The 14,091-nt window shown below is 44.8% G+C and overlaps 2 protein-coding genes across 3 annotated transcripts in view; one reads left to right on the forward strand and one right to left on the reverse strand.

Annotated features, from left to right (window-relative positions):
• The first annotated feature begins 13 nt into the window (after positions 1-13).
• NUDT1 (nudix hydrolase 1) lies at positions 14-5,550 on the forward strand. 2 transcript variants are annotated; one of them, XM_083413837.1, is made up of 4 exons: positions 14-142; positions 1,927-2,088; positions 4,011-4,156; positions 4,807-5,550. In XM_083413837.1, exons 2-4 carry the CDS (start codon positions 1,937-1,939, stop codon positions 4,977-4,979), a joined length of 471 nt encoding a protein of 156 aa, XP_083269963.1. In that variant the 5' UTR covers positions 14-142; positions 1,927-1,936; the 3' UTR covers positions 4,980-5,550. The 2 variants fall into 2 exon arrangements, with proteins under 2 accessions (XP_083269963.1, XP_083269964.1); XM_083413838.1 differs by lacking the exon at positions 14-142 and adding an exon at positions 1,391-1,412.
• Positions 5,551-6,346: 796 nt separating this feature from the next.
• SNX8 (sorting nexin 8) overlaps positions 6,347-14,091 on the reverse strand; it is a 35,142-nt gene continuing 27,397 nt past the window's right edge. Inside the window, exons 9-12 of the mRNA XM_083413640.1 lie at positions 13,748-13,897; positions 12,896-13,045; positions 10,254-11,366; positions 6,347-9,849 (exon numbers count right to left, since the gene is read on the reverse strand). Of these exons, the coding sequence (XP_083269766.1) occupies positions 11,253-11,366; positions 12,896-13,045; positions 13,748-13,897 (414 nt within the window). The 3' untranslated portion in view covers positions 6,347-9,849; positions 10,254-11,252. The remainder of the gene's footprint in view (positions 9,850-10,253; positions 11,367-12,895; positions 13,046-13,747; positions 13,898-14,091) is intronic.

Here is a 14,091-nt window from a genome sequence, read left to right on the forward strand (position 1 = left end):
GAAATATATCATCTTTTTCTCCTTCTGAGCAGGCTCTTCCTCTTCCTCCTTAGCAAGCACCGCCTCGAGAAGGTCCCCGCCTGCTCGCCGGGTTGCATTTTCCCGCCTTGCTGGAGAAGCTGCCACAGGGATTTTTGGTCTGGTAGGAAAGACTATGTTTTAAAGCTTTTAATGTATAACAGACCATTGTATTTTAATATTTTGTTGGAAGCCGCCAGGGGCTGGGGAAACCCAGCCAGATGGGCGGGGTATAAATAAAAATTATTATTATTATTATTATTATTATTATTATTTAAAGGCTGCGATATTCCACAATCCCCTCTTAGGGCAACAGCTTCTTTAGGGCAGCCAATACGTCCCCGAAGTAGCTTCATATTACTTGGTAGTTGGGGGGGGGACATTATTTTGCTTATTGTTTCCTTTATTGTTTGTGCACCGCTAATGTTTTTTATTACTATTGGGGGGAGGTAGGCCCCACCCCAGGGACGCGGGTGGCACTGTGGGTTAAACCACAGAGCCTAGGGCTTGCCGATCAGAAGGTCGGCAGTTCGAATCCGTGTGATGGGGTGAGCTCCCGTTGCTTGGTTCCTGCTCCTGCCCACCTAGCAGTTCGAAAGCACCTCAAAGTGCAAGTAGATAAATAGGTACCGCTCCGGCGGGAAGGTAAACGGTGTTTCCATGCGCTGCTCTGGTTCGCCAGAAGCAGCTTAGTCATGCTGGCCACATGACTCGGAAGCTGTACGCCAGCTCCCTCGGCCAATAAAGCGAGATGAGCGCCGCAACCTCAGAGTCGGTCACGACTGGACCTAATTGTCAGGGGTCCCTTTACCCTTTAAAGCCCCACCCCCACATAATTGAGCATGTGACATGGCACATGCACACCATTTGAATGGCAATGCCCATCAACTTTGGGGGGGCCCAGCCCCCTCAAATATTTTATTGGGAGGGGCAAAGGGGCCTCGACTCCTAGGTTGTTGGCGCCTATGCTTGGAAAATTAATGTGCTATTTATTTATCTGTTTATTTCATAAAACGTAATACACCGCTTGCTGTAAGAAAAAGAAAAAGCTTCAAAGTGCTGCACAAAAGGTAAAACCATCAAATCAAGAAAAAATCACAACCCTACTTTAAAACATACAAAGGTTAAATACTTAAACCGATTGAAATTACCTCAACTTTCTAAAATGTCTGGATTAGCTTGTTGAAACAAGAATGTTTTTAACAGGCGCTGAAAATAGTAGGGTGAAGGCTTCTACTTGATCTAATAGGCCATTTTGAAGTGCAGGTGCTGCCGTACTAAGCAATTGAGTTCTTGCAAATTGCAGAATGGGTATTATATGGCACCTGTAGTAGTGCCAATTCCGTCTATCAAAGCAGTCAAGTGGGCACATGTAGGGTAAAGTGATCTCACAGGTAAACTGGTCCCAAGTTGTTATGGGCTTTATATGCTAATAGTAACATGATTCCCCTCCCTTTCTATGGTATAATGTAGTTATGTTATATTTCAATGTACATGTTTTGGATACGTTTTGGCTGGCAAGCAACTAATAAAGCTTAACAAATAATAATGATGATTTAGTGATATATGGATTGGTGTGGTAAATAAATTGGCTCCAAGAAAGATTTTGTGGTTTTTCTAATGGGCCAATAAGCCTGCATTTATTTTCCACAACCACCTTGTGGAGTAGGTTAGGCTGAGAAACTGACAATGGTCAGAGCTGGGTGGGGATTTGAACCCTAATCCCCCAGTCCAGCACTTTAACAAGCATACCACATTGGCTTTATGTGGGCTTTTGAAGAGCGGTGGCTCCCATAAGTCCCACTGCACCTTCCACACCTGTTGTTAAATCTGCTAGCTGTTGTAGTCTGCTAAGCTTCATTGATTCTGAGCACACATTATCTGCTGCTGGTATCCTTGCCTTTGTAGAGCTTAAAGTATGCTGACAGCAAAAGTATTCACTCTGGTCCTGGTGGTGCAACCACGGCGAGTCTTGCTGGGTATGAAGAAACGTGGATTTGGGGCTGGGCTCTGGAATGGATTTGGAGGGAAGGTGCAGCCTGGCGAGACAGTTGAGCAGGCAGCAAAAAGGTAAGATTGAAATGACACCAGGCCAATACAGGTCTTCCTAGTGCCTGTAATAGATTGTTTATTCATTATAGGCATGTTTTAAATATTATTTACAGAAAATACAGACATTCAGTCATATAAACAATAACATTTAAAAATATACATTTTAATGTATAAAACAAACATTTATATCCTTATGTATTAAAATTCCTTCCTTCAGGGATAGCCTGAGGAACTGAGGCAGATAGTAGTGATGATGAGAGGTGAATTTCTAGGCCTTATAGACAAAATAAAAACTAACAAATTGCTGGGTCCAGCTGGCATCAACCCAAAAATTTTCAAAGAATTCAAATGTGGAATTGCCGAGCTTCTAACAAAAATATGCTACTTGTCAATAAGATCAGCCTCCATACCTGGGGACTAGTCACACTTCTCTGAAGTCTCTCAGCCCCGCTCACCTCACAGAGTGTTTGTTGTGGGGGAGGAAGGGAAAGGAGATGGTTAGCTGCTTTGAGACTCCTTAAGGGAAGTGAAGGGCAGGCTATCAAGTCCAAACTCCTCCTCCTCCTCCTCTTCTTCTTCTTCTTCTTCTTCTTCTTCTTCTTCTGCTGCTGCCTAATTGCTGCAATGTACATGACAAAGCTTTCACTCTGTTGTGAGGGAAATGCCTTCTTTTAGAGGCTGCCACCACGTTCCAGGAAGGTTTTCTAAAACTAGCCAAAACATTAAATCAAAGGGGTAATTCTGAAAAATGGAAGCTATCAGAGAGGTGCCAGAGTGATGCTGAAAACCCTGCCCAGGGTTCCCATCATCCTTGATGGGGAGTGAAAGCCAGAAATATCCAACAGCACACATTACTCATAGCTAAAGACAGGTCTAATTAACAGCATCAGCTAAACATCCACAGGCTTTCAGAGTATTAGCAATTCTCTCTCAGTTGGAAGAATAATAGGGGAGCTGAGAAACAACCATCTGCCATCGTCAGGTACAAAGTGAACAGTTTAAACTGCAATTAATGCCTGCTTCCAAAGTATGGGCAGCACAGTGATAGATACCCACTGGCATGGGCAGAAGGCAAGAGCACGATTCTAAAGCTCACAGCAGGCTTTCCTATATAATGCCAAATAGCATCTGAACCAGCTCTTAAGTATGATTACAGTAGCTGGCTTTGTTGTACCGTATTAGCCCAAATATAAGCTACACTTTCCCCCCAAATTCCGACAGGGAAAAGTTAATGTGCAGCTTATATCCGCCACCATACACCACCAAAGTGGCACAGCTTTCTGCCCCCACCCCCGGAAGCAGCCTGGGAGTGTGGGGCAATGGCACACCACTCCCAAGCCTCCCCCGAGCTGTCGGGGGGGGGAGGCCGCCAGCAAAGCTGCACGGCTGCCTCCCGGCACTATCTCCCCAAGCCTGCACTGGCTGCCCCCTGTTCAGGGCAGTAGTGGTGGGAGGCAGGCATACAGCATGCTTGAAACTGGGTGCCAGCACCAGCTTGGGCAGCGGGGCACCAAGCGTGCCCGCCGCTCATCCCCCGGCAGTACCACCATCGATGGGGGCAGCCAGCACTGGCTTGGGGAGGTAGTGCCGGGAGGCAGTAGTGCCAGGAGGCAGGCGCACAGTGCGCTCGGAACTGGGCGCCCCCCCATCCCCCATTCAGGGTGGGAGTGCCAGGAGGCGGGCCGCACCCACAAATAAGCCTTTAAAATTCAGGGTGCAGCTTATTTGTGGGTGCATCTTATATTAGGGCCAATACGGTATATTGGAGTTGGTATAATCAGGTGAAGTCAAGTGCAAGAATCCAGGCCAAATGCCCCACTGTTTTTCAATGAGATCTGTGTCATTGTTGGGGAAGTATTTTTTTTTTTCTTCTGGAAAATAGAAGCATCAATTAGCTCAGGCACCCTTACTACAAAATTAACCTTGCTCATTATATTCAGAGAACTACAGGAAGAGAGTGGACTGATGGTGGACACCTTGCAGAAGATGGGACAGATAACCTTTGAGTTTGTGGGCAACACTGAGCTGATGGAAGTCCATATTTTCCGCACCGACAGTTTTAAAGGAGACCCCACGGAAAGTGAAGGTAAGAATGTGGTTGGGAGTGGAAGAGTCATACTTGCCCTTTTAATTCCTTTCTACTGTCCCCTAATCTTACAAGAATGAAGTGCTGGATCTTTCAGATAAAGAATTCCACCCACCCACCTCCAGGGTTACCGGGGACATGGGATGGTTTCATCATTCCACCACCCAACCAGCTCACATAATTATTTGGCTAGAACTTGTGAGAAGTAAGGCTGTATCGTGCATTAAATGAGCACACCTTTAACTGCACAGAAAAGTTGTCCAGCTATTGCAGACCATGTAGTGTGGGAGGAGTGGCTACAAACCATCATAGCTGTGTTCTGTCTCCGCTGTTGGAGGCAGTAAATGCTTCTGAATGCCAATTGGTGGAAACCACAGGAGGGAAGGGGGGGACCCTTTTTAGAGGCCAACCAACTTGAACACCAGGATCCGCTGTTTTGTAGAAAGTGGTTTGAGAGATATGTAGCATGTCCCCTGGTATGTGCATACAATTTTCCTTTCCTTCATCTTTGTTTCTGGTGAAAGTTTTTTAATCAATCCACAAACTTAGCAGACGTGGGGCGAGTGCAGAGACCAAAAATAATTTAAAGAAGGATCTGTTTTGGTCCTTAATCCTTCTTCCCTTGTGTGCATGTTCCCACTTCCCTGCAGAAATGCGTCCACAATGGTTTGACCTGGACCAGGTGCCTTTCAAGAACATGTGGCCAGATGATATCTACTGGTTTCCTCTTCTGCTCCAGAAGAAGAAGTTCCTTGGCTACTTTAAGTTCCAGGGGCAGGAAACTATCTTAGAATACACCCTGAAAGAAGTGGAGAAGATATAAGAGCAGACCAAGGACGTTAAGCACTTCACGGTTGAGATGTGAACCATTGGCCATATTGGCCGAGAACCAAGCAGTTAAGAACTTGACACAAATGACCCTTTCCATCAGCGCCACGGCGAAGGAAACAACTCTCTCCCGCAAGTGCAAGGCTAGCGACAAAGCAGGGCAGCTGCTCTCTTGCAGGAGACAAAGGGCAACACTTCTTAGGCATGCACAACTGCCTAACTGCCCACTGTTCCTATTTCAACACATAAGCCAACAATTTCACTTTGCAGCAAAAGCCGGGTTAGTGCCTTCTTTAAATAGTGTTGTCTTTCTGTATCGTGTTTAGGGTCCAGCTCCTCCGTTCTTGAGTAGATGTTAAACTGGTTGCACGTTAGTGGCGTAGCTTTTTTCTCCTTCCCGGTAGTGGTTATGGACAGAAGCTACACTCCCAAAGGCGACCACTTCTATGCAGAAGTTTTATTGACTGTAATGGCAAGCAGGAGAGAGACTAGTGAGTCGCTTCAGGGCATGAGGCATCATTTCCAGGTGTAGTTCGTGTTAAGAATAAAAGTCCCAATATACTGTTTTTCTCAGTGTGGCCAACTGGAGGATTTCAAAACACCTAATTTGTTGTTGTTGCTGAGTCGTTTAGTCGTGTCTGACTCTTCGTGACCCCCTGGACCAGAGAACGCCAGGCACTCCTGTCTTCCACTGCCTCCCGCAGTTTGGTCAAACTCATGCTGGTAGCTTCGAGAACACTGTCCAACCATCTCGTCCTCTGTCGCCCCTTCTCCTTGTGCCCTCCATCTTTCCCAACATCAGGGTCTTTTCCAGGGAGTCTTCTCTTCTCATGAGGTGGCCAAAGGATTGGAGCTTCAGCTTCAGGATCTGTCCTTCCAGGGAGCACTAGCAGTGCTCCTACTAGCAGTGCATAAAAGACACCCAGCCTTCTCCCGCTCTTAGTGACTAGTATTCACTAGCATCTTGCTTCTGAACATGTGGGGATGTATATATTCTAATAGCAATCCCAGTTCTATATGGTAATCTGCATAGAACCAAAATGTGCCATCCACATGCAAAGAGGAAGCTATCTTTAGGCTTGGGGGGTCTCCCAGCATTTGTAGAAGAATAGGCTTAAGGAAAGAAAATCTAAGAGGGCAAACAGCCCAAGGGAGATCCCTCTTATCATAACTAAAAGCCAGTGAGAATACATCAGTCTTAATGTGCCCTTTTATTTCTTCTGTTTTAAATGTCTGTCATTCAATCTCCTCAGTTTGAGTGTTCATTTCATTGCTCCACATGCAGCCAAGAAATAACCAGTCACACATCAAGAGGCTTGAGTAACCAAGCACCCTGACACGATCTCAAAGATGAGTAATAAATTTGCAACGGAAATAAACTTTTAAATTTTTTTATACAAGTTTCATACATCATTCACGAACACACATTTTTGTAACATTTGATAGATTCTTATTTTTTTTGGATAGTCATAAAATCTGTAAACATTTTTTTTAGTTTATCAGCTGTAGTAAGACGTTCTCCAATTCCTGCAGTTTGATAAAGTGCTTTATTTATTTTTAAAAAACAAAACAAAAAACACTATGCAAAATGAGAAGGAGACATGAAGTTTGCAAATTTCAAAAATACTGGGAAGAAAAGCACCCCTTATCAACTGGCGGTTTCTAAAGGGGAGGGAGAAGTTAAAGAGTTGAGAGTTTGCCAGTTGTTCCACCTGGCATTCAGAGTTTTGCCATTGAAATATAACTTCCCTTTAAGGCTTAAGACATTTACACACTGCAGAGCTATTCTCATTTCTTACATGGACGTGGCTTCCCCAAAAGAGTGAACACTCAAAAAACTGCTCTCCAAGTAGAGACTAGATTTTCTGTCCAACAAGAGCCTTGGACTAGAAGTTTTAGGCTGCTGTCCTTTGACTAGGCAAAGCTGGAGGAAAACTAAAACCACATTAAAGGCGTTTGTTTCAGTCACCCATTAATGCCATAAAGTTATGTGCACATGAATGAGTAAACCACACTGATTTTGGTGGGGTTTACTTCAGAGTAAACATGTACGTTCAGAGCCACGCACTCCTGTGCTCACTGGGAAGCAAGTCCCACCAAGTTCATACACCAAGTTTATAAAATGGAATACAAGAAGATGATGGCTTTTCGGATGCTGCAAAAACATCCATTTCATGTGGCGCATGCGCAATTAAGCCAGTTTGGTCCTCCTGAAGAAGGCGAAGGCACCATAGGCAGCTTATGCCTGCCCTCTTTTGTTATCAACAAACAAAATGAAACCTTGCTGGCTGCTCAAGCTTGAAGAAATAAGATTAATACTTTTAATTTGCATTATAAACTCTTTCAAAAATATACTATTTTAACATATAAAAGAAAAGGCAGGTCAGTTTTTCTGCAAAAAAAAGTAGAAATGTGCACTTCGCAGGCCTCCAGGCTGGTTTGCAGCCCATGTTCCCCTAGGCAGTGTGCTTAAACCAGGCATGACCAACCTGGTGCCCTTTGGGTGTTTTGGATAACAGCTCCTGCCAGCCCCAGCCAGCACAAGTAGCCCTTAACTAATAGGCATGGGGAAAGCCCCAAGGCCTACCTGAGCCATCGGTTTGGTCCTAAGCAGGTGAAATATCCCAACACCAGAGTTGGACACTGATGAGGTCCTTGTGCTGGTCAGAGCTATTCCCTGCATCGGGGAGAGGCCTGCAGCTTCTGATAGCTATTTAAAGGAGGAGAAACCAGGAGGTTGCCCCTTGGGGGGGGGGCGAAACAAGGCAAGGAAAGGAGGGAAGTCTGGAGAAAAGGCTCCTAATCCCTCCAGTCATAAAGGGCAAAACATGTGCTTCAAAAACTAACAGACCTATATTTACATTGAGGCAAGTGTACTGTTAAGGCACATGTAGATTTGTTTTAAAAGATGGTCCCAAGAAGGCAAAGAAGCCTGTGGAGAGGGAGCCAGGACCTCCCTCCTTTCATATATTTTATCTATAAAACACACACATCCCTCAATGAAGGCAGATCTAACACACAAAGTCACAACAGAATGTCCACCTGCAGTATGAATCTGGTTCTGCAATTTGCAAGATTACAGACCAGTCAATCCAATCCAACCATGTTTCACCCACTAGTTTAATCCCACCCCCAATGCTACAGTGGGGCTGCCTGCTTTTTAGTCTCATGATTTTAAAAAACCCCGCACAATACCATTAACCTGGCTACACATTTATGCTTTGCCTTCCCTCACCTGCTATGCACTATGTGGATTAAGGGGAAGTTACCCTGGTAACAACATAGGCAACATTCCTGCTGCAAACTTGTGAGGGGTGGTGGTTGTTTTCCAGAGCCTGACCCTGGAGAGGAGGAGGTCCCTTTGAATGTCAAAATTAAGATCCATCTTTCCCAGTAATTGAAACAAGACGCCATTACATCAAGTGGAAGGAGAGCTGGGTCAGAAATTCGAATAGAGGGGCTTTCATTGCATTCTGTACTGGGGTCTATTGATAAGGATACAGCCTCCTGCCAATGTATCTGACAGCAAGGGACAACCATTGCACTCTCCTCCTCAACCACACGTATCTTGCAATTCTAAAGGGAAGAATGAAGCAAATGCTTCACACACCTTTTGAAGCTGGAAATAATGGGGCTGCTTCCATTGTGACCCCCATGTCATGCTTCTGAAAAACGGCTGATGGCTGCATACTTCCATACCGCAGTGAGCATATGCAGGTAATTTTTTTTAAAGCACCGAAAATGTGGGAGACAAAACACAGCCAAACAGATAAAATATATGAAATGCATACCAGCGAAAAATATAAACCGCAAGATAACTGAATTAACAGACCATATCAGAAAGCAGTTCAGAATATATTAAAATGTATTTATCTATATCTCTAAATGGGACTAATAAATCTCCCAGCCAGTAAACCAGCAAACACTAAAGTGTGTGAAGTTAATATATAATTGCTTGCTCAATTCATTGTTGATTTTCTCTTTAATTCATCCTTAAGGCATTATACTTGGTTGAGTAGTATTTGATACTATCTCAGTTTAGCAACTCTGAAATCTGTGCCTCATTCCTTTGTGGAATGCTAAATTCTTTTTTGACTTCATTAGTCCCATTTGGAAATAAGTGTGCATTTGATATACAAATTATTCTTATATTCCGCATGGCTTTCTAAAGACGGCCTTTAATGTAGATATTCCACATTCCATCTTCCTGTCATGGTTTTCACCATTTGCATTTGATATATTTTGGAGAGGATACGGCTTCCTTGCGTGTGTACATCACTGCAAGCACACCACGCTGGAACAGAAGCATATGCAAAAGAAGTTTTCTGCTTGAAAAGGTCTAATTTCAACTGTCCCTTTGGTCCCTGGCCAGCAGTTGGTTTTTGCTGGAGAACCACTTTTAAGAAGTGGGAGGTGGCAAAGGTATCAACTGCCACACGCGATGTGAACTGCTGGTATGCCCTAATGCCACAGGCGTGAGTGTTTATATGATACCACCTGAAAACACAACTCGATTGTCCTTTTCTCAATTCAAATTGAAGCCAGTTTGGAGGGAAATGCATCAAACTGCAGTACTCTATAAGGAATGAACGGATCATAGAATTGTAGAGTTGGAAGGGAACCCGAAAGGTCCTTTAGTCCAACCCCCCTGCAATGCAGGAATCTCAACTAAAGCATCCATGGCAGATGGCCGTAGATATGGCTTGTGGTTCACGTCACATGCTCACCACTTCCCAAACACGCTGTAGGAGCACACTTGATGCAGAGTAAATGGGAGTGTGTACACAGCGCTTATGTCTTTGGGCAGGCGATTGGGCAGCGACAGATTTGGCCCATGGCACTCTGCTCACCCTCACCTTTGCCACCTGCATTCTCAGGAATAACGATGCCTTATGAGGAACGGCTAAGGGAGCTGGGCATGTTTAGCCTGGAGAAGAGGAGGTTAAGGGGTGATATGATAGCCATGTTCAAATATAGAAAAGGATGTCACATAGAGGAGGGAGAAAGGTTGTTTTCTGCTGCTCCAGAGAAGCGGACACGGAGCAATGGATCCAAACTACAAGAAAGAAGATTCCACCTAAACATTAGGAAGAATTTCCTGCCAGTAAGAGCTGTTTGGCAGTGGAATTTGCTGCCAAGGAGTGTGGTGGAGTCTCCTTCTTTGGAGGTCTTTAAGCAGAGGCTTGACAACCATATGTCAGGAGTGGTCTGATGGTGTTTCCTGCTTGGCAGGGGGTTGGACTCGATGGCCCTTGTGGTCTCTTCCAACTCTATGATTCTATGAATCTATATAAAGCAAGGCACATAGGAAGCTGCCTTATACCAGATCAGACTATTGCCCATCTAGCCCAGTCCTGTCTTGTCTGGCAGACAGTGGCCCTCTAGAGACTCAGGCAGAGAAGGACCCTCCCCAACCTTCACCTGCTGAATGAGCCTTCTAATGGGAGATGGCAAGCACTGAATCTGGGAGCTGTGACCACCGAGTGCTGATCCCTCCCTTAATAAAATAAAATTAAAACTCACAAGAATCCTTTGAGGATAGTTGCTTTGCAAAAGAGTTGCTTTCCTAAGGCCAATCAATAAACTCCAAAAATATTCAAATTGAAGAGTGTATCAGCAACAGAAGGCTCCTAGCAGAGAATAAAACCAAAGCTTTTGGAGCAAAGAAATTAATCTTCACCCCCAGAGTCCTTCAAAAACAATATAAAAGGCGAGAGACTGATGCTCAACTCTCTGCTTAATACCAAGATCTGAATAAGCCTTTTGGCTGAACAAACAGCCTCGTCGTGCCTCCTTCTACTTGAGCGAGTCAGGAAGTCTTCCACTAATGTGATTTTCCCATTTCACCCAAACTGGCAAACTACGGTATGGTCAACAGCTTCAGAGCAGGCCAGTACATTAAGCCAACATCACACCATGGTTTACTATTGTGGCTTATTCCAAAGCTGCTAACCACAGCTTCCTGGTTCGGATGAATGGGAAACAAGTGAGTGAAAGGTTCACTGCTGTGTTTGATCAGTCGCACAAAGGGGCTGTGTGCACAAGCAAAACTGATGAAGCGGAGATAACAACCGTTTGAACTTGCTCATTCTCGCTCTACGCATTGTCACATTTCCCGGCAGCCCATATACCATGGAGCAGCTCAAAGCAGCAAAACGAAACAAGAAGGACTAATATAGCCAATGGGAGGAGACTTCTCGACATCCGTATGCGCAGGAGAACAAGCTCCTCCCTTTCGCTCCCTATCACGCCCCACAGTCCAAAAGCATTAACTAGGAAAGAAGTTGACTTCCTGGGAGGACAAGGGTAGAGCTGACAAGTTGCTTGACCCAGAGAAAAGGCAGCTCAGCTTCGGCTTCAGTTCATTCCAGACTTTGCTCATCTAAAGGGAGGAGAATAATAATAATAATAATAATAATAAATTTTATTTATACCCCGCCCTCCCCAGCCAAGGCCGGGCTCAGGGCGGCTAACAACCAATAATAAAAACAATTTGAATGAATACAACTTAAAAACAAGATTAAAATGCAACATTAAAATGCAGCCTCATCACAGGAGCAGAAAGGAAAAAAGAGGGGGAGGGAATCAGATTGACTCCAAGCCAAAGGCCAAGCGGAACAACTCTGTCTTACAGGCCCTGCAGAAAGAAATCAGATCCTGCAGGGCCCTGGTCTCATGAGACAGAGCGTTCCACCAGGCTGGGGCCAGTGTTGAAAAAGCCCTGGCTCTGGTTGACGCTAATCTGACTTCCTTAGGGCCTGGGACCTCTAGGGTGTTGCTATTTATGGACCTTAAGGTCCTCCATGGGGCATACCACGGAGAAGAGGAGAGAAGGGCACAATTTGGCATTCAGGCAAGTCAGCGAGGTCCTTGAAGGGCTGCACCCAAGGCAGCGTTGTGGGGCGGGGGAAGCATGCCTCAAGAGCCATGCCTCAAACTTTTACAGAAGACTGAACCCGCGACTTTTTCAAGCCTTGTACTGCTTCAAAGCAGCCCACTTGTTGCCATTAGTAAATTTCTCTTTTGGAAACAGCAATATGGAGAGAGAGATGGAAAATGTTGTGGAGGGGGCGGGAGTGGAGTATCCTGGCTGACTGGCACAAACCCAGAACAAGGAAGTCTCTACTCTGCAACACTGGGTTGCAGGTCCCATTCATTCATTAATAAATACACACTGGCTTAGAGGGAATTCTGCCTTCACCAAACCCAAAAAGAACTGGGAATTCTCATGGGGGACACTTAAAAAAACCAAACTGGCAGAAGCAGAAAGGAACGATCGCCCATCAAGTATCTATTTATATTGACACAGAAAGATATACAGATAGGCTGCAAATATTTTTTTTTAATTTGTGCTGTTTTGTTTTCCATTCTGGGCTCCTGTGAGAAACAACTGAATAAGTAATACAGTAGTACCTCGGGTTAAATACTTAATTCGTTCTGGAGGTCCGTTCTTAACCTGAACTTGTTCTTAACTTGAAGCACCACTTTACCTAATGGGGTCTCCTGCTGCCGCCGCGCCGCTGGAGCACGATTTCTGTTCTCATCCTGAAGCAAAGTTCTTAACCCGAGGTACTATTTCTGGGTTAGCGGAGTCTGTAACCTGAAGCGTATGTAACCTGAAGCGTATGTAACCCGAGGTACCACTGTACAATCGTATCTTGGAAGTCAAATGAAATCCGTTCCAGAAGTCCGTTCGGAAACCAAAGTGCGGCTTCCGATTGGCTGCAGGAAGCTCCTGCAGCCAACCGGAAGCTGCGCCAGCCACATCGGATGTTGAGGTTCCAAAGAACATTCGCAAACCAGAACACTCACTTCCGGGTTTGCAGCATTCAGGAGCCAAAACGTCCAAGTATGAAGGCGTTCAGGATCCAAGGTACGACTGTAACAGCAATTATGTTAAAAGGTGCTCACCTCCTTGTGACCTTGGATCTGTGAATTGACAAAAGCCCCCAAGATGTGAGATGTTAGAGGAAGGTAAATGTGGATCAGTTGGGTCTCTTGGTGCAGACAGTACAGAGAGAAGTAATTCCGCAGCTCCATAGTCAGAATAGCGTTTTCTTGCTGTTAAAAGAAGAGGAGAGATCGGTGGGATGCTCCTGGAGCAGACAGAGAGGGCAGGATGGATGCAATATACGTAACTCAACAGTTGTCTCTCATGCCAGAATGGGGCAATTTAAGCTCCCCTGTTTCTGGAGCTTGAGCAGCCACAACAGCAAGAGCCCCAGGGTTTTGTTGTTGTTTTTTTAATTCAAAGTTATAACAAGACATATTATCCAAAAACATATCCTTATTCCCCCCCCCCCCATTTTTCTGTTTGTTATAGAGAGAAAAGTACGGTACTTTTTGGTTTTACCTGTTTGGTTTTTGTTAACCTGGAAATGTTTGATTCCTAGATGTTCTTAGAGACTTTAGCAGGAGTTTTAGATGGTTTTACCATTTTCCTTTTTTAACGTGTCACATGTATACCACTCTGGGTATTGTTATGGTCAGAACACATGATCCACAACTAAATCAAAGAGGTAACCCTACACTACTCAGGGTGTGTCTTTGTTTTTACCCAGCCCAGCAGTATTTCCCTATTTTGCACAGATACTGAAGGTGACTAAAATCCAAAACCACTGAACCACTGGAAATCTTGTCTAGCAAGAGTTTCACAAGGCACTGCCCACAGCCAGGTGGGCTAGACACTTGTCTGGATAGAATGCACAAAGCCCTGAATGCTTAGAAAGTACATACAATGGGAGAAGAAGCAGGAGATTGTACCTCCACTATTTGGGATTCCAGCTGCTCCACAGACTCTGGCTCTTTGTTCTGCACTGTGGCGCTCAACATCTGCCTCTTCATCATGCTGTATTTATGCAAGGCTCTCTGGTGCTTGTGCAGAACTCCCTTCTCGTGCCGCTCGCAAAGATCCTACATCGCAGAGAGAAAAGTCAGGTCATCCTGTAAAAGAGGATGCTTTCTATACAGCTCAGATCCACATAACAGTGGTATAAAGAGGTGTGGGATATAACTATTAATGATTAATTAACATGTGCCATTAAGGTAAGATGGGGAATACACAGGAGAAATGATTTCAAGGAGATATAGAAGGTGTTTTTAGAATT

The sequence above is a fragment of the Podarcis tiliguerta genome, assembly GCF_965153285.1.
Source record: "Podarcis tiliguerta genome assembly, chromosome: 14".
NCBI lineage: Eukaryota > Metazoa > Chordata > Lepidosauria > Squamata > Lacertidae > Podarcis > Podarcis tiliguerta.

Coding starts and splice junctions, on each gene's coding strand:
- NUDT1 (XM_083413837.1), top strand. CDS start 1,937: ATGCTGACAGCAAAAGTATTCACTCTGGTCCTGGTGGTGCAACCACGG. Junction 2,089..4,010: donor GTTGAGCAGGCAGCAAAAAG/GTAAGATTGAAA, acceptor CATTATATTCAG/AGAACTACAGGAAGAGAGTG. Junction 4,157..4,806: donor AGACCCCACGGAAAGTGAAG/GTAAGAATGTGG, acceptor ACTTCCCTGCAG/AAATGCGTCCACAATGGTTT.